The 22,546-nt window shown below is 37.7% G+C and overlaps 3 protein-coding genes and 1 pseudogene across 3 annotated transcripts in view; 1 reads left to right on the top strand and 3 right to left on the bottom strand.

The window, feature by feature from the left end:
- triob (trio Rho guanine nucleotide exchange factor b) overlaps nucleotides 1–13,706 on the top strand; it is a 66,854-nt gene extending 53,148 nt beyond the window's left edge. The window contains exons 38-60 of the mRNA XM_055163291.1: nucleotides 1,379–1,665; nucleotides 2,214–2,384; nucleotides 3,320–3,415; nucleotides 4,688–4,836; nucleotides 4,913–4,979; nucleotides 5,054–5,157; nucleotides 5,233–5,302; nucleotides 5,388–5,477; nucleotides 5,574–5,717; nucleotides 5,819–5,896; nucleotides 6,014–6,205; nucleotides 6,278–6,455; nucleotides 6,776–7,599; nucleotides 8,211–8,461; nucleotides 8,555–8,684; nucleotides 8,813–8,840; nucleotides 8,913–9,075; nucleotides 9,159–9,280; nucleotides 9,373–9,442; nucleotides 9,532–9,732; nucleotides 9,822–9,960; nucleotides 10,380–10,566; nucleotides 11,379–13,706. Coding sequence (XP_055019266.1) covers nucleotides 1,379–1,665; nucleotides 2,214–2,384; nucleotides 3,320–3,415; nucleotides 4,688–4,836; nucleotides 4,913–4,979; nucleotides 5,054–5,157; nucleotides 5,233–5,302; nucleotides 5,388–5,477; nucleotides 5,574–5,717; nucleotides 5,819–5,896; nucleotides 6,014–6,205; nucleotides 6,278–6,455; nucleotides 6,776–7,599; nucleotides 8,211–8,461; nucleotides 8,555–8,684; nucleotides 8,813–8,840; nucleotides 8,913–9,075; nucleotides 9,159–9,280; nucleotides 9,373–9,442; nucleotides 9,532–9,732; nucleotides 9,822–9,960; nucleotides 10,380–10,566; nucleotides 11,379–11,776 — 4,139 coding nt within the window. The 3' untranslated portion in view covers nucleotides 11,777–13,706. The remainder of the gene's footprint in view (nucleotides 1–1,378; nucleotides 1,666–2,213; nucleotides 2,385–3,319; nucleotides 3,416–4,687; nucleotides 4,837–4,912; nucleotides 4,980–5,053; nucleotides 5,158–5,232; nucleotides 5,303–5,387; nucleotides 5,478–5,573; nucleotides 5,718–5,818; nucleotides 5,897–6,013; nucleotides 6,206–6,277; nucleotides 6,456–6,775; nucleotides 7,600–8,210; nucleotides 8,462–8,554; nucleotides 8,685–8,812; nucleotides 8,841–8,912; nucleotides 9,076–9,158; nucleotides 9,281–9,372; nucleotides 9,443–9,531; nucleotides 9,733–9,821; nucleotides 9,961–10,379; nucleotides 10,567–11,378) is intronic.
- cabz01093075.1 lies at nucleotides 13,692–17,006 on the bottom strand. The gene is made up of 3 exons (XM_020937253.2): nucleotides 16,767–17,006; nucleotides 16,302–16,376; nucleotides 13,692–16,036 (listed from the first exon to the last, which is right to left on the bottom strand). Exons 1-3 carry the CDS (start codon nucleotides 16,811–16,813, stop codon nucleotides 14,983–14,985), a joined length of 1,176 nt encoding a protein of 391 aa, XP_020792912.1. The 5' UTR covers nucleotides 16,814–17,006; the 3' UTR covers nucleotides 13,692–14,982.
- Nucleotides 17,007–17,045: 39 nt separating this feature from the next.
- On the bottom strand, nucleotides 17,046–21,711 carry si:cabz01093077.1 (C-C chemokine receptor type 2). Its single transcript, XM_020937255.2, has 4 exons — nucleotides 21,609–21,711; nucleotides 20,026–20,140; nucleotides 19,651–19,823; nucleotides 17,046–18,122 (listed from the first exon to the last, which is right to left on the bottom strand). Exons 2-4 carry the CDS (start codon nucleotides 20,132–20,134, stop codon nucleotides 17,403–17,405), a joined length of 1,002 nt encoding a protein of 333 aa, XP_020792914.1. The 5' UTR covers nucleotides 20,135–20,140; nucleotides 21,609–21,711; the 3' UTR covers nucleotides 17,046–17,402.
- Nucleotides 20,844–22,546, bottom strand: part of LOC110171462 (C-C chemokine receptor type 2-like) — a 2,605-nt pseudogene continuing 902 nt past the window's right edge.

Genomic DNA, 22,546 nt, shown 5'->3' with positions numbered 1-22,546 from the left:
ATTCCTAATCATCTCTAAATGCCCCCTCTGGATCAAGCTCTATGTGTCTTGGAAAAAATCTGAATAAAAAAAAAAAAAGAATAAAAAGCTGAGCACTTTTATGAATCAGGTGATGATTCGAACCATCTTCTCTCCCAGGTTTAAAACGGCCTCAGGAGAAACTATGACTTTCCACCGAACAGTGCAAAATGAGAACACATGCTTTGTATCAGCGAGGTGCAGTAAAATCAAGTCTCCCAGAGGCTGACACAACTTTCACACGCACAGCACATTTGTGAGTGAGCGCACACAAAGTCGACAGCACTGTTTGAAAACTATGATTCACAAACACACATGTTGACAACTCTTCTGGTCACATGTTTTAATCTGTCGCCGCAGCTGTTTTATGATGATACATTATTGAGCTTATAAATTGCTAATTCTGCAGAAGTTTTAATAAGTTTAAAAGAATATAAACCTTTAAGCCTGAATCAGTGCAAATAAAATCCTAAATATGTGCATGTTTTTCTGCTCTTCATTCTTATTTTTTATGAGTGTATTTTCATTCATAGTGACCTTATCTTATTTGAGTGTCATTTCATTTAGTGAGCTTAGATGGTGATGAAACAAGCGCAGATTTCCATAATTTTATTGCTGTTAACCTTGTTGAACTTTGACTTGTACCAATATAAAGGTCTTTCCCACGCTGGTGGTGTGGTCTCAAAGTTGGTGTTATGTTACACTGCTAACCCAGATGACAATGCAGTGAACACGTATAGTTTGTTCATAGATTTTCTATTTGTTGCACTTTTTTATTATAATATATTCCTACATCATTACATTACATAGGTTGTTGATTTATTAATTGATCTTTCGTAATGCTGTTGCATAAGATCTTGTCCATCCTTAGTGATAACTTAAACTGACATTTTTGACCCAAACAAAAATTAAAATAACAGTTGTTTATCTCATAGTTGCCCATTGTCTTTCTATGCTTTATTATTTTCATACTTCTCGATCTTAAATCAAACAAAAGGCTTCCTCCTACAGATTCCCAAAGGATTACTGTGAGGGGGAGGCCAGTAGCACAACAAGATGCACACTCTCATATATATTATATCTTCTGGCTTTTCTCTTATAATCCTTGTTTTATTAAATGTTATATCTCATTTTAATTATTTTATGATAAACCGTGTAAATGGTATAAATCCATATTTTTTTGTTTCTATTGTTGTTTTCATCCAATCTTTTTTTTTTTGTTCCATCTTTTGCCTTATACTGTACCAGAATATTCCTTGCGCCTGTTTAAAAACACAAAATACCCATTAAATGTTGTCATCCAAAACACATCAAGTAAAAAAATTTCATATCATTCATATAATTTATTTGTTCTTTCCAGATACGCTGTCAGTGTCCAGTAATGATGCCCTTCAGCCCGGCTCCAGCCACACCCTGGGTCCACACAGTTCCCCTGGTCCAAAGCGTCCGGGGAACACTCTCAGAAAATGGCTGACCAGTCCGGTGCGGCGGCTCAGCTCTGGTAAAGCAGACGGGCACGTCAAGAAGCTCGCTCACAAACACAAGAAGAACCGTGAAGGAGCAAGAAAGAACATGGACACCATCCCAGGATCGCAGAAAGATTCAGATGACAGCGCAGCCACTCCACAGGATGAAACCCTTGAGGAGGTAGGAATTTTGTGCTGAACGTGAAACATGCACAAGAGGGAGAATTTGCCGTTTTAGAAGCCTAGCTCAATACCTACAGATTGGTCCACAAGCACGGCACTGTGATTCCGCTGCCCTGACAGGTTTCTCACTCTGGGATTGAAGGAAGGGTCAGATGTGGAAGACAAATTTCCCTTATTACATTTTGCTGTTTTTATATACTGTAGAACAAATATTCGACCATCTACTTAAACTTATTGTAACACAAAGTATTAGTATATTAGTTAATATGGACTGTAAAAAACTGAAATATTTGAATAAACTTGTGCAGTTTGATAACTGTTAAAACTATGCATATAAATGTATAAAGATTGGCTCAAAAATAAATTAGCCATTAATCAACAAAATAGAAATTTAAGGAGTTTAAGTTCACATGACATCATACTGTTATATTGTATTAAATCACAGATTTGTTCCATTGTAAGAATAAATCACCAAGCACTTACTCTGGTGCTTTAGAGTGCTTTGGACAATGTTGTGGCAGTAACACTTCTTGTTTGCCTTTCCAGCGCATGCGTAATGAAGGCCTGAGCAGTGGCACCCTCTCGAAGTCTTCGTCGTCAGGCATGCAGAGCTGTGGAGAGGAGGAGGGAGATGAAGGAGCAGACGCTGTTCCTCTTCCTCCTCCAATGGCCATCCAGCAACACAGCCTACTGCAACCAGACTCACAGGATGATAAGGTGGGTCACAACTGCTCTGAAGGACAATGAAATATTAACTGATTAACAAATTATTGACAAATATACATGTCAGGAAGCATAACACTGCACATATAGTTACACTGTTGCTGCAGTCCTTCAAACAATTTCTCACTATTCAGGATTTAAACACTATAAATGTTGCACATCATCCCCCAGTAACTTTTGTAAAATGTATTTTATATTATATGTCCAAAAAATTATTATTCTAACTTTTTTACTTTTTAAGTTTACATTAATTAAAAAGTAACAAACATAATTTTTTGCTAATTGATTTCCTCTTTTCTTCTTTTTTCTTCAATGTGGCATGTTCCTATGTTAGCATTACGTTGATTTCTGTTCTGTCTCTATTCTCTCCCAGTTTCCCTATCTGTCCATGTAAACCCACATAAACAGCTCCTCTTTACACTTGATTTCATATTTAATTTGCATTTCCCCTTCTCTCGTTCACTAACTAAATGTCATCCTCTTGAATGTAAGGTTTTGCCAGTTGCTCTGGTGAATACTCCATTCATGTTTCTGCTGTAGCTCAAGGTTCATTGGACTGAAAGGGGTAATTCCATTCAGTCTTTCATTCAATCCCAGAGTCTTCCTCTCCAATGGAGAGTTTATACACAGTTTATATAAAGCTTGTGTTTAAGGATCACAAGCATTTTAAACCTAAATGTACCCCACAACCTCTCCTTTCCTGGGAGTTTGTTATCGGCCCTTAAATAACCCTTTTTATTAGGGAGATTGCACCCACCAAGTCCTAATTTTCTGGAAAATTGATGTCCACACTCCAAATGGTGAGCCTTGAGTGCTTTTAAGAGTGACATCTTTGATTTTGTGCCATTATGGTCTCAAACATGGTTGAATTATCACATGCTTTGTATCCTTACATTCATATTTTATATATTTTATTACTTTTTCTCTAGAGTGCATCTCGTTTGTCTGGTCGACCAAGCAGCTCAGAAACACCTAGTGCAGCCGAACTGGTCAGTGCCATCGAGGAACTTGTGAAGAGCAAGATGGTAAGACTTTGAATTGTGGACAGAGCTCACAAGTACAGGAGAAAGTGGCAGATTTTTTTCAAAAGTCAATTGTCACTCGTGTTGTTGTTAGAGAGTGGTGTCTCGTGGTAACTAGTCATCAGCTCAGCGTTAGTCATACTGCCAGCTGTCCTCTCTGCACTGTGCTCAAATATGCCTCAAACCTGCCTATTAGCCTCAGTAAATGCCAAATAAGCTTTAGTCTCTCACTTTCAAGCTAAACATACTTCCAATGAGGGTGCACAATGGCACCTCAAAGACAATTAGCCAAGTAGCATGTTAAAGGACCCATATTACACTATTTTTTCTATTATATAGTTTCCTCAATCAAAAACATACCTGCTGTTGTGTTTTGTTTCATTCACACATATTTAACTCACAAACCCTGAATATTTAGGCAGTTCTTCTCTCAAACTGAAAACTCTCTGTTCCACCTTGTGATGTCATGTGGTAATACAGGAAGAGCTCCACTGTGAATCATTTGGATGAATTGCTATTCTCTACTGAATAAAAAATGAAATGGATAGCTGTTAACTTGAAAACTACCTCTATGTGACATCACAAGGTGGAACTGAGCATTTTGAGCTTTGGAGATGAAGAAAGACACAAGGATTATTCAGACATGTGTGAATGAAGCAAAACACAACTCCAGGTATGCTTTTGATGAGGTAACAACATCGGAACAGGGCTCAAAGCTTTTGTGTAATATAGGACCTTTAATGAATGTTTGAGAATGTCTGTAGTGTTTGACAATATGATGGCCTCACATCTAACTCCCCTTTATTTTATTTTTCTTCACCTAGGCCTGTAGCTGTCAGAAAACAGCATAAAATTTTATTTCATTTGAATAAATGTATTACTTCTTATATTTTTCCATTTATGTCTAATATGTTACAGATTATATAAACATATCACCTCATAGTACATCTGTTTAAGTCTTTTTTTGTCCAAACTGAGTTTCAAACTCTGCTGCAGTTTCTTTTTGTATTTTTTGGAAAAACTTGAAAATGTATTTTATGCTACGAGGTTAATGATATAAATAGTTGCTTTTGAGCAACATAACATAAGTAAACATTGAAACAGATTACTTAATGAATTAATATGCAGTCATCTGTTTTTTGTATGTATGTGTGAGAGTGCTGCATGAATGTCTTGTCAATATAACTAAAAAAGTTAACTAGAACTAAAAAAGTTTTAAGTCTAGAAGATCTTTCTTAGCTTTCTCTTTCCTTTCTTCTGTCATTTTTTCTTCAGTCCCTGGAGGATCGTCCCAGTTCCCTGTCAGTGGAGCAGGGGGACAGCAGTTCCCCGTCACTTAACCCCTCTGACAACTCGCTCCTGTCCTCTTCCTCACCCATTGATGAAGTTGATGAGCGCAAGTCTGGCTTCCTCAAGAGGAGACAGTAAGTTCCACATTTGTTTTCAAAATGGCTTTCATGCATTTGCACCAACTTGATGTTTATTCATTCTTTTACATAGTTATGTGCTTCTGGAGCTGGTAGAAACTGAGAGGGATTATGTCAGGGACCTTGGATCAGTGGTGGAGGTAAAACACAAAACAGAATTACAATGATGATTTTTCTTTCTGTCAATTACTGACTGTTTTATTTCTCATTTCAGGGTTACATGAGCCGAATGAAGGAGGAAGGAGTCCCAGACGACATGAAAGGGAAAGATAAAATTGTGTTTGGAAACATTCATCAAATTTATGATTGGCACAAAGAGTATGTCAAACATTTTTCCTTTGTACAAATCCATAGAATGAAATTTGAATTAACCAAGCATATTTTTTTCTGTAGTTTTTTCCTGGGAGAGCTAGAGAAGTGTCTTGAGGATCCCGACAGATTGGCACAATTATTTGTCAAACAGGTTGGCTTGGCTTGTTTCTTTGTTTCTTTTATGTTTTAACTCATCTAATTGCTCCATTGTAAATCTATTATATCTCTTGCTGCAGGAGAGAAGGCTACACATGTACATCGTGTACTGCCAGAACAAGCCTAAATCTGAGCATATAGTTTCTGAATATATAGATACTTACTTCGAAGTAAGTTTTTGCTGAATAAAAGTTTTTGAGACAGTTTGATTTTCATCTATTATCTCTTTAATATCATCCCATAATCTTTTTTTTTTTTTTTATTAGGACCTAAAACAGAGATTGGGTCACAGATTACAACTCACTGACTTGCTTATCAAACCAGTACAGCGCATTATGAAATATCAGCTCCTATTAAAGGATCTTCTAAAAGTTTCAAAGAAGGCCGGGGTGGACACAACAGAGTTAGAGGTAACCACATGTATTTTATTTCAACAGTCTACTCTAGATTAAGTGGTGCACATAATAAACTATAATCATGTCTGCTGACCTTTGTTTTTCTGCACGTTTAGAAAGCCGTGGAGGTCATGTGTGTTGTCCCCAAGCGCTGCAATGACATGATGAATGTTGGCCGTCTTCAAGGCTTTGATGTGAGAATTTCTTTTTTCACATGCAAGAAATACATATTCTTGGATAGCCAGTGATATACAATTGCAGTAGTATTTTCTGGCTATTGGTTTTATAGGGTTGAACTTCTGTTTGTTTAGGGTAAAATAGTTGCACAGGGCAGATTGCTCCTCCAGGATACGTTCATGGTTTCAGACCAAGATGGAGGACTCTTATCGAGAATGAAGGAGAGGAGAGTCTTCCTGTTTGAGCAGATTGTTATCTTTAGTGAACCATTAGACAAGAAGAAGGGCTTTTCGTCTCCTGGCTACCTCTTCAAGAATAGCATCAAGGTCTGTGTTCAGAAAGTTACTGAAATCTCCTTGTTACTGATTACATTAAGTCTCACACCTACTCTTCTTCAGGTGAGCTGCTTGGGTCTGGAAGAAAACACAGAAGACCCCTGTAAATTTACACTGACCTCCAGATCCTCCACTGGCAGCATCGAGAGGTTCACAATCCACTCAACCAGTCCTGGAGTCAGTCAAGTCTGGGTGCATCAAGTCAGCCAAATCCTAGAAAACCAGCGCAATTTCCTCAATGGTAAGAAATTAATATAACTGTATGCACATAAACTCTCAAAAACATACTTGGATAAACCTTTTCCAGAAAAAAAAACATGCTTTTGGTTTGAAAGCTGTTAAAGGATTGGAGCATGGACATATGGATGGTAGGGTTTTTGTATGGCATTTTTTAAAGAAGATCGGGTTTTTAGTTAGAGAAACAGTCTGAAATCCCTATTTTATACATAGCTTTTCCTATGATATGCTATAAAATTAAATAAAAATTAGCATTTGTACTAGTACTTGTTATTATGTACCTTTTCTGTGTTTGTCGATACTGAATGACCTCTGCTCCCACAGCTCTGACGTCCCCCATAGAGTACCAGAGGAATCACGTGGGCGGTTCAAGCGGTCCGCCTAGCAGTAGCAGTGGTAGCGGGGGTCATGCAGGAGGCAGCAGTCCCAACAGCACATCTAACATGGGTGGAGGTGGTGGAGGAGGGGGCTCTGGGGTAACTGGGGGAAACTCTCTCTGTGGCCCTCGCACTCGCCCCTCTCGCATCCCACAGCCCTCGTCCCGTCTGCCCCAGCCCGTACACCATCACCACCACCCGGGCTCCGAGGGGCCCGACCGATCAGCAGGTATGTGGTCCAACAGCCCACCTCAGACCCTCCCCTCTAACCCTTTCCTAGAGACTAATGGAGAAGTATCAAAAGCGGAAGGTCAAAAACTGGAGACAATGGATAGTGTTTGTGGGGCCAACAGTAATAACAGTAACAAAGTGTCAAGCAGCACCGATGCAGGAATTTGCCAAGGAGGAGGTGGCGAGGATGCCCCGAAACCTGTTACTAAACCTCAAAGAGCAATTGCGCCTTTGAACTTGTCTCTCAAAAGCCCTCGAGTGGGAACAGTAGCCCCTATGATGGCTCAATCCATAGGAGGGAAGGACTCGCCAGCAAGCCCAGCCCATAAAGGCAACCCTTTCTGGGCTGTGGTCCCGCCAGTGGTGTCCCCTTCTCCAGCAGGACGTCCGGCTTCCTTCTCTTTCCCAGGAGAGAGCGACAGAGGCAGCCATGGAACACCCCCTCATCATCGCCACTCCGCTCACAGTAAAGACATAGACCGGATGAGTACCTGCTCCTCCACCAGTGAGCAGTCCATACAGTCCACCCAGAGTAATGGGGTAAGATCTCCGACCCAAGTGGGGAAAAATGAACTAGAAACTAACTCCGCCTTCACTGATCTGCTGGTGGACACAGAGTAACTACACTGTTGGCTTGAACCACTACTTCTGCTGAGGATTAACAACTTTGTGGACTAACCGAATGCGAGAGTGGTGGCTCTTCCTGGATGTACTAACGTGTGTAGACAAGAGCTACTGTTGTGTCTGCTGTCTGTGATATGCTATACACTTAAACTAATTGACATTGTAAATGCACATAATATCTTAAGCAACATTTTCTTCAAACAGTCTCAACAAACCTTTTTTATCTTATTGTGTCATGTTATGTCTATGGGGAATTTGCCTTTCTCTGCTCCTGCTTTTTTGATTTCATAACTACTATCCTTTCATCGTTGGCAGCATCAACTTTCAAATTTGTTTGAACAAACTTCTCACATTGACTTCTACACATTTTCCTGATATGCATGAATTAAATTTTTAGTGTAATTAGCAAAACTCTCAATCAAATGTACCATTTGATTGGTTTTAAAGCAAGCATGTCCTTCCTCTGTTCATTAGACCTTGTTGCCTGGTTATAAAAGTTTACTGATCTTGTTCTGTTTCTTGAACAGAGTGAAACCAGTAGCAGCAGCAGTGTGTCCACCATGTTGGTGACCCAGGACTATGTGGCAGTGAAGGAGGATGAGATCAGTGTGGCGCAGGGTGAGGTGGTCCAGATTTTGGCCAGTAACCAACAGAACATGTTCCTGGTTTACCGAGCAGCCAATGAGCAGAGTCCTGCTGCTGAGGGTTGGATACCTGGCTATGTTCTGGGACACACCTCCTCCTCCACCACACCTGAGCTCACTGAAGGAACCATTCGGTAAGCATAGGTTATCTTAAATCATGGTCTGTCAAAAATACAAAAAGGTTATATAATACATCTGTCAATATTGATTGCTTGTGCATCTTATAGAAAATCATTATCATGGCATACAGCACTTCGCATTCGCCGAAAATCTGAGAAAAAGGATAAGGACGGTAGAAAGCTGGAAAATGGCTACCGCAAGTCTCAAGACAGCCTTGCCAATAAAGTCTCTGTCAAGGTAAAAGACATGCAATCAAAAAAATATGAGAAATAAATATACAGAAATCACAACTTACCATAATACAATCACAACCAACCTTAATGCATTTACATTACAGTATGTATTTTTTTTTTTTTCTATTTTAGCTCTTAAATCCCAACTTCATCTATGACGGTAGGTCTTGATCTAATTTAACACTGACTGAAATATTCGATCTAGTGTTTGATGCTAGTCTTTTGTCTTCAGCCTCTCCAGAGTTCCTGGTCCCTGTCAGCGATGTGTCATGTGAAAGTGGCGACAGTGTGACTCTCAGATGTAAAGTCTGTGGCCGACCCAGGGCCTCAGTCACATGGCGTGGACCAGAAAACAACATCCTCAGTAACAATGGACACTATAGCATCACATACAGGTAATAACTCTAAATAACTGCAGTACTCTAGTATACATACAAGTTCTAATTTTAAACTTGAAATTCTTCCTTGGATTCTACAGTGAGACAGGTGAAGCAACTCTTCGCATCCTGGGGGTGACAGTAGAAGACAGTGGCGTTTACACTTGCGTTGCGACTAATGTAGCGGGCTCTGGCTCCTCTTCAGCTAATCTTAAAGTCACAGGTCAGGTTATTATTGTTAGACGGTTGTATTTGTGTATTACTTCCCTCTTATTTGTATGAATAATTTAAGTAAATCATGACTACTCATTTCAGGGATTTATGAAGACAGCAGCTGGAAAGGCAACTTTGAGCTTTATTACACAGAGATAACTGAACTGGGAAGGTATGCATGTACTCATTTACAAGTAATACAAGAAGAAATACCACCAAAATGTTTTTCTCAACAGAACTTGATATTATTTTTCATAACAGGGGTCGGTTCTCAGTGACCAAACGGTGTGACCAGAGAGGAAGTAAACGGACTGTTGCAGCTAAACATGTGAACAAGAAGCTTCAGCGTAGAGAACAAGTGCAACAGGAAGTGCGGCTACTGCAGACCGTGGACCATCCCAATCTGGTCCGCCTACTGGACACGTACGAGACCGCCAACAGCTATGTACTGGTGCTTGAGATGTAAGTGAACTAATCTGTTTTCTTCAGTATTAAAAAACACTAACTTGATTTCTATAAATATATTCTAAAATACTGTTTTGGTGTTTCAGGGCTGATCAGGGACGCTTCCTTGACTACATAGTGAGCTGGGGCAACCTAACAGAGGAAAAAGTGGCTCTTTATCTTAGAGATATTCTTGAGGCTCTGCATTACCTACACAGCTGGAGAATAGCACATTTGGATATAAAGGTAGCAAAAGGGGAAAAATGTCAAATATGTAACTATAATCATGATTGTATAACTTGTTTTATGCAACCATAATATCAACCCTGGCCCAATAATGAAGGCATTGTATATGTACTGTCTAAATTAATTGGCTTGCACTGCATAAAGATATTGAAGGTACCCTAAAGATGGTGTAGGTTTTTGCATTTTTACTGTAGATGTGCTCGCCTTTCAATAGATATGACCTGTAACTTTGCCTGGTGGCGTCACCTGCTCGTCTCCATGGGTATAGAAAAGTTTAATGCCATACTGTTAAGCATTCCAGGCAAAGCAGTCACATGTCCATAGAGGTGGTAGACCCTCCTCCAGAAAAGTTACATTGTGGGTCTTTCATTTTGATATATCCACATGAATTTTCTAAAGCTTAGATTGTTTTCTTATAGCCGGAAAACATCCTGGTGGAACATGCTTCTTCTCAGCCTGTGATCAAGCTGACAGACTTTGGTGATGCTGTTCACCTGAGCCAGTCTTCCTCTCATATTCACCATCTTTTGGGAAACCCAGAGTTTTCTGCTCCTGAGGTTGTCCTTGGCCAGCCTGTCTCACTGACGTCGGATCTCTGGAGCTTAGGTATCTTGTTCAGAAACCTTTTATAATTATACTGATTGTCTATTTTCATATCCTCCACAACATTATTATTGTGAAAGTATTTGTGCTCATTCGATAATTGAAAGCAAACTTCATACAAAAAATATAGAGTCAGGATGAAGTGAATGCTGATGAATCAGATAATCTCCTAAAGCTTTTTATTTTTGCTTTTGATACAAAGTTTATTGTTACTGTTTTTTTTTGTTTTTTTTTACCAAATCACCTAAAATATAATAATAAATATACTGATATTATAATTAAGTGGTTTTAATTTTATGTTCTGTTGGATTTAAAGAGGTGGTATTGCAATTCTATGAGGTATTTTTGTTAATACATTACCTTTTATGGTTTTCAAAATGTCATATTGCATGGATACAACATTTTCAGTTTTAGTTGTGATTTGTTTGTTTTGGCACTCTGACTCTCCCTTCCCCTTGTTTCCAGTTCTCTCCCTTCATCACAACACAATCAATGTGCATTCTGCTAATGAAACAACTGCACATCGCATCGAGTTTGTTAGTTGTAGTGTATTGTTTTGTTTAGAACTTTTGTATATTTATAAAAAACGACAGTGCGGGAGCATGGGCTACAGCATGTAGGTTTATGAGTTGTGGGTGCCCAGGAGAGGTTGCACAATTACTGAAACATGCATAGATGAAACATGAATGGATATAAAACCACTTTAGGCATATTTTTGATGAAGGAAATTTGTTAACATGATAGAAAGCTCCAAAAAGTAGATTTTGCATAATACCCCCTTTAATGATGCTTATGTTTTGGTAAATGCTTCCCAGGGGTGGTGACCTATGTGTTGCTAAGCGGTGCCTCTCCTTTCCTGGATGAAAGTTTGGAGGAGACCTGTCTGAACATCTGCCGGCTGGACTTCAGTTTTCCTGAGGATTACTTTCAGGGCGTGAGCATGGCTGCCAAGGACTTTGTGTGTCTGCTGCTCCAGGGTGAACAAGACCGCCGCCCCCCCGCTGGTTTGTGCCTGCAGGACCCCTGGCTCCAGTCGCGTGGCCTCATCAACGGAGATTACCACCACCAAGCCCTGCCACAGAACCACCACAGCGCCCCCTTGGACACATCCAGGCTCATCTCATTCATTGAGAGACGTAAACACCAGAATGATGTTCGGCCTATAGCTTCTATTAAGTCCTTCCTGCATAGCCGCCTGCTGAACCACATGTAAGCAACTATAAATAAAGAAACATGTAGCCATTGATATTTTTTCTGAAGATGTAAATAGGATTCAGTTGAGCTGAATCCAAAATTTGGGGAATTTCATCATCACCTCCATGATGTTCTTCTCCTTTTCTTGCCTCTAAAGTCCTGCTGCTGCTGACTAACCTCTGCTGAGAAAACCCAGATGTTTCTTCTCCTCCCCTTTGAACATTAGGCATATGCTGTCAGTATGCCGGCACAAACTAACCGTTGGAATCTGAGATTTCATAGTTTTGACTTTGCAGGGAGAAGCTTTCTCATCAAAGCCAGCACGATCAGCGTCGTGTTTTGTGACAGTGTTAATCCGAAACTAGAAAACTGTAAATTAAGAGTTATTCAGGCTGCTTTCAGTTCACAAATGTTTTTCTTTTTTGTAATGAGAGATTACCTTTTGTAAATGTAATGGTGTACAGTAAGAAAACAGAACTGTCTTTATTCATACCTTTTGGAAAGCTAAAGTGAGTTGTTACATAGGAAGCTTAGAGCAGTGGCTATTAGCAGGTCACTGGAACAAGATGAAGACCAAAACCATGTTTCCATACATGCATTGTATTATCATTCAGTGCAATAGTTTGCTTAATGTTATGGCCCTTGTTTATTATAAAAAATAAAATTATTTTATTTTAGTTGGATTTTGAGAATTGTTAAAACTATTGGGCATCCGCTTTTGCAGATTTTTACTCGCATCTGCCTTATTTGTATATAAAGTACTGCCTTTTCATCTTAAAGCTAGTGAGCATTAGTGAATTCATGCAGTTCACTTTGAACAAACAAAAACATGGTTGTAGTTTGCATTATTTTTCATGTGCAATGTTGCAGCTTTAACATTTATGCAACTATTTATGAACACTTGTGTTGTAGTTGTATTAAAAAGGCATGTACATACTGGTACTGCGATAGATGTCTGTATTGTGTTAACTCTATTAAGTTCAGTATTAAAATCTGAAACCTGGCGTTGTTTTATGTGGAATAACTGCATTACTATAAAATATAGGCACTTATGCTTTCATTGTTATATTTTATGTAACAATACCAAAGTTGACTTTTTTTTTTCTTTTTAATTTATAAGCACACTAAACCCAGATATGTATGTGTTTACATAGATTCAGTCTGGTTTTTATTTATTCTTCTTGTAATTAATAATTTGTGTGATGTAACAATGAGAAATATTCCACTTGTCTGTTACGAAGCTGTGCACAAAGTGGTTTGCTGTGTGAGTTTGTTTGGCGTTTGTAGATAGATGCTGGCGTTTGTTGCATAGAATTTGTTCTTTATATTAATCTATATGGGGCAGACATTGGACAGACTTGAGTAAGCAATAAGTCTGTAACACATGTTTTCTTGCTCAATCAACTTAAAATCCTGAACAATGCATATAACAAAAAATTACATTTATTTTAGGTAAACCTTTCAAGGATTTTTTATTTTCTTTTTAAGTGCCAGTAGATTGACTCTAGTGTAAGGGAGTGATCTAACTATTCATTCTGAAGGTCATTTTTATTTAATGTCTCAGTAACATCTTAAGTGTTGTTTTGTATAGTCCTGTCTCGAATATTTAATTTATTATGTAAATGTGGGTCTCTTGTTCTGTCAATCAAATCTCACAATAATGAAAAAGATGAAGTAATAAAATGCCTTGGAGAAACCTGGTCTTGTCCCGATGTAAAGATGTACAGAGAGGCTGAGCTGTAACCTCATAACTACTGTATGTCCTGTTTTAAATACACATTGTACCAGGCTGCAGCAATGTCAGTTTGAATGTCTATTCTGATTACTTGTACTATGTTTAATTTTGCATGTATATTTCTCTGTACAGAAGATTGTGTTTAAATGTTACTATGTGTTGTAAATATTTTTATTTTGTCCTGTTAATTTGCCATTAAATGTACAATGCACAACAATGATTTGGTGAGGTTTATTGAAAGTAATATTGTGAAAAACATACTGTCCATCTGATTCATTCATTTTGTAGACAATATGAAAATGTGATTTTCAATTTTTGAAAAAAGACGCAACAAGTTAGATAGCACTCTATTAACCTTTGCTCTGATGTACATATATTCATAAGGGTTGTTTCACCTGTGTGGGGTGGTAGTGACCTTATCTACCTTCTGCTTTTGTTACCAAGTCAAAATGCAAAATGTTTCATGCTCAAATTTGATCCTGCTACAAATTACTTTAACCTTTGTCTTTGTTTAGTAAAATGTGGAAATGCTGTTGCTGATCAGATGTGATGTTCTTTGTCATCTGTACAGCAAACAAACATGCCGGTATGAGTTCACAAGTGGGACAGTCATTCAGTCTTCCGCTTCTTTGTTTTTTCAAAGTTCATGAAGTCATTGTGGTAAGAGAATTGCAGAGGCCTTCTTGTCCACTAGGGAGCTCCAGAGTGCAACACCTATCATTTATTTTTCACATAGTAGCAAATGTAACAGACAGTAAACAAATATTGATATTATTGACATGCAAGTAAAGAACACAACTATTAGCTATAATAATAACAATAATATATAATAAAAAATGACAAATCAAAATGTATAAATGAACCCAACCAAGAAAAGGTTCATGCTTTCTGTTGTTTCACAAATATTTGGGCTGTTGTTAGTTTGATCAATTCATCAGTACTTCCAGTAATTTCAGAGATTGTTCATTTGTTTTGACAGTTTTATGTTTTGTACTGATGAAAGGTATTGCATATGTCCTTTTTAGAAGTTTGTGGTTTAGTGTAGGTGTGACCACAATGTAATGTGAGGCAGGCATCGTCACTTAGTTTAAGCCAAGGCATTAAAATGTGAAATGTGAAACAAAACAGTCCAGATATGCCCAGTATACATTCAACATAGGTCTTTTTTTTAAATGTTGAAACTGTAATATTGTTGTTTCCATTCAGTGTGTTTTTTTAAAGGGGCTGCCCCAGTCATCTTCCTCAACATTTCCCCATTTACAGTTTTTTTGTTTTGTTTTAGAATACCAATTAGTTGCACATTCAATTCTATGTTACTTTCTAGCACTGTTAAATGTTTTTAATATACAAATGGACATAGCATGACTAATAACTGAACTTTTATTACACAACTCTTTGGGTTACCTATTGTATTTACACTTGTGCATACAACACTCAACATTTAACCTACTCTTTGTAACCAGCATCAAAACCACAACCACATCCGTTTTCTACACAGCAGTGCTCCTCTCATCTAGGCTGCTGGTCTGAGAGTACATCGACCCACTGGCACGGTCCTGGGGTAAAAGGACCTTGATAAACCTGCACAGACTACAAGGGGTTCTGTTGATTAACCTTATCAAATGTCTCCTAAACTTTTCTCCCACAAAGACATATAAAATGGGATTGAGACAGCTGTGAGAATAGGACACGGCCTCTGTTATCGGTAAAGCATTAGCAATGGCTTGACTGCTGTGGCATTCTGTATAGATACCCAAATACTCCAGTGCTTTGAAGAAGATCACAACATTATAGGGGGCCCAGCAACAGACGAACACAGCTACTACTAGGAGAACCAAACGGATTGCTTGTTTCTTTGATGTCCGACTTGACATTAACCTCCACAGGATTTGTGAATAACAGAAACCCATGATTAGCAATGGCACTAGTAACCCTAAAACATTCATTTTGAAAAAACTAAACACTCTCCAGAAATGTATATCTTCTTGTTCATCTTTAGGGTAAAAAGGGTAGCACACGTTTTTTTGTACTGTGTGTTTTTCTTGAAGAAAGATAATATCAGGGAAAGATGCACAAAATCCCACAATCCATATGACCCCAGCTGCAATCATGCCAAAGGAGCGTGTCCTTGCCCTCATTGCGTAAACAGCATGGACTATAGCCAGATAACGGTCAATGCTCATAAGGCAAATGAAGAAGATGCCACAATATAATACAATGTGATAGACTCCAAGGACCACTTTGCACATTGCATCTCCAAATTTCCATTGGTCCCAGGCTTGGTGTGCTAGGAAGGGCAGGGTGCAAGCCAGGAGGAGGTCCGCCACAGCCAAGTTTAGGAGACAAACATCAGTCATGCTTCGAAGACGGACTCCACACGCAATTATCCAAAGGACCAAGGAGTTTCCCAGAATGCCAATCACAAAGAAAAAGATGAAGAAGGCGGGTAGAATGTAGGTTGCATGGTTTTCATATTTACATGGTGTGTAGCTGTCCAGGTCCAGGTCATTGTAATCAATATAACCACCGTAATAATCTGGAGTGCTGTAGAGAGAAAACATTATATGTGGGATTTAACACAGAGATTTCTTGGGGCAGTGTTACTGTATAATTCTGCCACAGTAATTACATTAGCTCAAAAGTCCTAAGTCTCTAAGTTAAGAGAGAGACAATCTGGTTGATGCTTTGTCACTGAAAATACAGTCCATTTCATAGTGTGATATTTCATGTATGTTTCTGATATGATCATAGATAGGTAAAACATCATAAAGATATATTGTATGTACAGTATATGTTCATAGAAACTTACCTTGTTGTGAAATTTCCCTTCGTGAAAATAGTTTGTGCTGTTGAAGCAGGGGTGGACAGCGCCATACTCCATTGCCTGGAGAAAAGAGATGATTCACTACTCAGGAATGAGGAAATAAAAAACCAAAAAGCCAAAAATCAGCACATTGGGTAATATGTTTTGCCTACTTAAAGTCCTGGTTAAATGTAAATATGACAATGCTAGTCTACAAATAATGCTATTATTATATAGGTTAGGTTGAGAAGGCACACATTACTATAGGCCAATAGGAGTTTAAAACAATGCATATAGATTTATTCACTATCTTGTCCGACTGAATTAAAATGTGCAAAATGTCGTTGTTAACTATCAACTATTACTTATGTTTCTTCTGCCTGATCACATCTAAAGCAATATATATGATTTATAATTATAATTTGCTAAATATGTAAATGTATTGTAAAATATAGATGCGTAAATTCTTGCCTGTTGGTGGTTGTGTTCATCTTGCAAATGAGGGTGGGCTTGTACATTTTGGTTTGTATTATAGATTCTCATTTCCTTTAACTCTAGAAACCACAGATCTGACAGTCCAAACATTTCTACCTGCATGATATAGGCACTTGCATGCATGTACCTAATATATTTAACAGTATTTTACAGCTGTAATGAGTATGTCTACAAACTATAATAAAAGCAAATAGTTACAGCATGTAAAGAAAATTTTATCTTTTTTAACAAATTTGAAAAAAGCAAGAAACTACATTTAAAAGCAATATTGTTTTATTTGTATGTTAGCAATGAACAGAATGCCAAAAGCCACAAACAAAAAATGTTTGTGGCAGAGAACAGTACATCACTACGCTTCTTCTCAAACACTTTTTTTTTTTTTTTTTGTATTATAAAACTACATGTTAACCAAGAATACAATTATAAAGGAGTTTGATTTATGATTAACTGAAGGAATAACTTGGCTCTGAAAAGCGTGAGAGGTTGATAGAAAGGCTAATGACACTGCTGCAGTGGAGACTGTGTATAGTTTTTTAGTTTTATGTTAATCCTAAAAACGATAGTTTTACTCATATTCATAGTTAACACCGATCTTATAACATTGTGGTGAGTTCATCGTACTGAGAATGAATACTCAGATCTCACAGTGTTAGTGGTCTCTTTCTCTGATGTGTCTTTGTTACTGGTTGTTGCCCTTCTCTGGTCTCTCTTGTGAATACATCTGAGTAGCACATTGCTCATTGACTTCCTAAACTTCTCCCCCACAAATGCATATATTATAGGGTTAACGCAGCAGTGCAACAGTGCAAGAATCTGACTCACCACAATGGCGGTGTTGATTTTCTGGGTATTTAAACAGGAGTTAAGAATCTCATATATCTGAAGAGTTTGTAGGAAGACAATAATATTGTATGGCACCCAACATACAACAAACATACACACGATGATCAATATTAGCTTTACTGCTTTGTATCTGTTTGAATTCCTGGCTTTGGAAAGTACCATTAGAATTTTCACATAACAGAATAACATAATTGGCAGGCAAACAAACAGATTGACAATGTTCTCACTAAAGTTTCTAAATTTCTTCCAAAAGTTTACACTTTCATTTGGATATCGTGGTCCACATTTAACAGAGGTATCATCTTCCTCCACACTGGCAAATATGACCTGGGGGATTGCCATAGCAAGAGATATGATCCAGATGATGATGCTGATGATAATCCCATAGTGGAGTGAACGGGCTTTCATGGCTGCGACAGCGTGGACAATGGCCAAATAACGGTCCACACTCATGAAAGTGACAAACAGGGTTCCGCTGTACAGGCCCAACTGGAAGATAGAGAGATAAACATGTATTGAGTATATCTACAGCCATAAGTATGCCCAATCTCATCTACTCTCTGAAGCAAAGCAGGGTTTGGCCTGGATGAGAGACTGCAGGGAATAGATGCTCACTCTCATTGCATACGTAGGCAAGACACTTCCTGCACCCTGCCTCCAGTGTCCATGCATGCTGGTGTAAGAGTGTCTCTGAGAGCAAATGCGGGACAACAGATGGAAATTACTCAATATTACAATCTGGCATGTTTATAGCATGTAGGCTATATTATGTCCATATACATACACTGTCCCCTCCAAACTCACAGACAACTGCATAAATAAATATTGCTAAAACAATGCACGCCATTGGCCATGTAGGGTGTATATATGTATATAGGTATATATATGTATATCTATATCTATATACACATGTATATATGTACTAGTATGGTGAACTCGTACACGTTTATTTATTTGTTTGTTTTTATGTTAGAAGTGTAAAACTACATATGTGTATGTTTGTGAAAGGCTGCACTGAAAAAATGGTCTGAGAGGGGTTGGTCAAATTGCAAACACAAATTTGACAACAATAACATGACATTTTTACAGTTCTCTGTCCAGCATGTTTAAATCTTACAAAGGTCTTACAAAGCTCCTCCCTCTGGAAATCCCCTCCTAAAACTAGAAAAGGGAAGCAGAGGACACACTCAGGGCACAGGAAAAAGATACAGAGAAAAAGGAAGATGTTTGAGAACCAACAAAACACAGACCACAGATGAACAAAGTAAACCAACTATAATGATTTTATTAGAATTATATTTTTTCTACATATACTTCCTAATGAACATGTATCATGTGCTTCTGCAGGATGAAATGGCATGTATACCACATGCCCTTCTTGTTATTGCGTTTTGAGGAAGAAAACCACATGGAGAGTTGTTGCATGTACTAATGTTCACCGTGATTCTGTTCTGGTTCATTATCATATTATAAAATGATAGGTGCTTCAGCTATAATAGAATAACAAGTGCTGCAACTATACTTAAACATATACAACACATGATTACAGTATAATGATAATGTAATAATGTTTTCTTCCTGTTTCCACAAGTAGAGACCAGAGCTACTTCACTAAACTACTTAGTTCTCAGCTCAGTGTGTCTCTGTACCTGTGCACTGTGTGTTTGATTCTGTTTAAGACAATACAGAACTATGGAAAACGCTTTTGTATTCTTTTACTTTAAAATCCTGTAAGGACATTTGATGGTGCATTTTAATATAATTGTGCATACAGAATTAAATTATACACCACAAAAAAGGCAGATTTTCATGATAAGGTAACATAAGTGTATCACATTTCATCAATATGGAAAAGTGACATTCATGTTCTGACAAAAATATGTTTAGAAGGGATCGAAATAAGTTTTAAAGCCTGAACATTTTTTTTTTTTTTTTTTTTTTTTTGCATGCAACCGCTTTTTTTCGCAAATCCATCAACCTTTGTTTTCAGTGTGTGGTGGCATTGTTTACTCTTCACCTGATAAACTGCTGTGATGACTTTACATGAGATGAGGCTCTGGGAGTTTGTTGCCCACAGTGGGAGGGAGGCTGCCATTATGAGATCTGAAGAGGCCAGGTTCAGAAGACACACATCCGTCACAGTCTTCAGCTTTATGTGTCGGAAAAGAACCCACAAAACCATGGCATTTCCTGATTAAGACAGTAGTTATAACAGTCATGAATGAACACCTGCAACAATTAAATAAGCCAGATTATAGTGCTAGGCTAGAAAGAACAAATGCTTTGTAACAAAAGGTCAAAATCATTAAATGGTCACAATAATTGACACAAATTATTAGGGAAAATTGCCACATTTAATATGGTTTTAATTTTTACAAAAATAGGTACCCACCCAGCACACCAAAAGTGAACAAAATGTAGAGAAGAGCTGGCTGAGCACTGGTGTCCTGACTAGTGTCACATGTGTAGTTGTAATCATAGTAATATTCAGTTGAGTTCATATTGATCTGAAAGAAAAACAAAACACATGCCAATGTATTTGAAGAGATGCAAATGCAACTTCAAACAACTGCATAGCACACTCAGATAGCAGGTGTCCTTTTTTAACATGTTTCAGATGTAAGATGCATGTAAGCTTTTTTTTGTCAATGTCAGTGGCAGTTCAGGCTTTCGCGTGGTTTCTGGTCTTCTTTTGTCAGGCCAAAACTGGCACACTATCAGACAGCGGTAACGTAGATAGCAACAAGAGGTATTATCATTGTGAGAATACCACATGGCCAATTCAGTCAGTGCAATTACAATTAGTATCTTTAATGTTGATTTTGAAGTTGGTACACTGTAGTTCACATAAAGGAAAAAAATAAAAATAAAAAATCCAGCAAAGGCTATTTGCTGAAACTTTTTCCCCCTTTTTGTAAAAAAAAACAAACAGCAGAGATGTTGTAATTATGCCTTCAAAGTGCATATGATAGGTTCAATGTATTTAGATACAGTTATATCATATTTATATTTCATTAAAATCTGGCCTATTATTTCCTTGCTTGTTAAGCAATTCCATTAGAACTCAGCGCTACTTCCTGTATTTAAACATTTTCTTTCAACTTTTCTTCACAAACTACCACTTAACTGATATAAATCTATGATGATTAAAGTTTACCACAGGTACTGTCCCACCAGTAAGTAAGTAGAAAAACACGAGAACCCTTAATATGCACTTTAACTGTTACTTTATTTGCCACTTAAGTTTCAGATAGTAATCCAGACATTTATCAAGATGTTTGCCATTGTATTAAAAAGATTTAGGTAATTTATAACATAATAATAGATTTTACTTTATTCTACAAAGCTTCTGAAATAATGTTCACACCAAGTTAGTATTTTTGACAGCTGATAATTACAGTGGCTTTAATTGTGAACGATCCACTCTCCAGTCTTACAGGTAAGATTGTATTCAAATATATTTTTTCAGTACTTAGTCATCCAAACCTGTCAGCACCTGGTGGAGGTCTCACCTGGGCAGTAAACCAGTATAACCACTGTATGTATTCAACCCTAACTCTAACCCAAAAGCCACATAGATTTTGCTACCCATATAATAATGTGCTTTCGTGATTACCACTAACTTTCATAAGCTGACCATAATCAAAAAGTATGATCTAAAACCACATTTTTTCACAACAGCATTAAGAATAGAAGTTAACCGCTTGCTGTGACACCCCCTAACTCACCACCGACCCCCATTTCCTGTGGGTAACACATTCGAACACCTCAAAACAAAAGCTCAGCCTTCCAGCTAGACACAAGAAATTGAGGTAATACTTTAGAATAACTGCAACTTATTTAGCCTTGATAGCTGCTGAATAAGGTAATAATTATGTGGTTACTGAGCCTGAATAACTCTTAAATCAGTGTTTGTTCATGCTTTATTAAGGCTAAATAAACTAGTTCTTACAAAGTGTTCCCGAAAATGCTTACCAGTTAGTCCCCTTAATCCTTTGTCTTTCAGCTCTTGTGGTGTGTGATAAATTTACGTCTCTATGAATTTTGCTTGGTTGGCTTTTTTGTGTGTCAAATCCTGTTGTGTTAAATGCAAGATCCACTTTGTACTTTTTTTTCTGCACCATGCTCACTGAAGGCGTGCAGTTTCTCAGAAATTACACCTGTTTGCATGAGCGAAAAGACCTTGTGTGACCTAAAATAACTATGAACACAGTTAGACCCAGGTTAAATAGATTATGCATTTCAAGAAATATCTAAACAGATTTTTTTTTAAAGGTGCACTATATAAATTGAAAGTAGTAAACTTGACATCTTCATAAAGATGTTATTTCTGGAATGTTAAACTAAGAAAACCAAAGCTCCTAGCTTACAAAACTTGACATTGTTAACAAATATATTTGACACCACAAATAGTAAGAATTCTTAAATTCAGTTTAAGTCTGTTGAAAAGTAATTTAATATAAGCAATTTTTTTTGTTTGTTTATTCTGTTCTCTAACTGTTTGTGACACCAAACTCAATCAATCATTTGCCAATTCTGCATATTTTTACAGACATAAACTCAAGAAAGGAGCAAAAATGCAGAAAAGGAGGAATACATATTCATATACTTGTACATGTACAAGCAAACATACAAGTAAGAATAAAATATACTTCAAGAAATGTATGTGCACAAATTGGCTTCCTGTGAAATGAGAACAGGAACTGAACAGTTTGAGAGGCCACATAAAGCAAAACCAATGCTGATATCTTCAAATCACATCACTGAAGTAGTGACTGATCAGGTCTGGGACCCTACTGAACTCATTCTGAATGAACTGTCAGACCTGTCTCTACTGAAGTGGGCCCATGGCAGCAGCCTCCTCAACATTTTCAGGGAGCGCTTCATAAACTTCTGCCCTGCAAAGGCGTAGA

The sequence above is a fragment of the Boleophthalmus pectinirostris genome, unplaced genomic scaffold (assembly GCF_026225935.1).
Source record: "Boleophthalmus pectinirostris isolate CB_2022bp ecotype Guang Dong unplaced genomic scaffold, ASM2622593v1 HiC_scaffold_6, whole genome shotgun sequence".
In the NCBI taxonomy this organism is placed as follows: domain Eukaryota; kingdom Metazoa; phylum Chordata; class Actinopteri; order Gobiiformes; family Gobiidae; genus Boleophthalmus; species Boleophthalmus pectinirostris.
This window is presented reverse-complemented; position numbering and strand designations above follow the sequence as displayed.

Bases quoted from the DNA above. Each gene is read 5' to 3' on its own strand.
- cabz01093075.1 (XM_020937253.2), bottom strand. From the start codon at position 16,813: ATGTACAAGCCCACCCTCATTTGCAAGATGAACACAACCACCAACAG. The intron at 16,377-16,766 runs GCAAGAATTTAC...TCTTTTCTCCAG, and splicing joins ATGAACACAACCACCAACAG to GCAATGGAGTATGGCGCTGT. The intron at 16,037-16,301 runs GTAAGTTTCTAT...TTCTCTCTACAG, and splicing joins AAGGGAAATTTCACAACAAG to CACTCCAGATTATTACGGTG.
- si:cabz01093077.1 (XM_020937255.2), bottom strand. From the start codon at position 20,134: ATGAACTCAACTGAATATTACTATGATTACAACTACACATGTGACACT. The intron at 19,824-20,025 runs GTGGGTACCTAT...TGTCTTAATCAG, and splicing joins GTTCACTTTTGGTGTGCTGG to GAAATGCCATGGTTTTGTGG. The intron at 18,123-19,650 runs GTGAAGAGTAAA...TCTATCTTCCAG, and splicing joins TCATCACAGCAGTTTATCAG to TTGGGCCTGTACAGCGGAAC.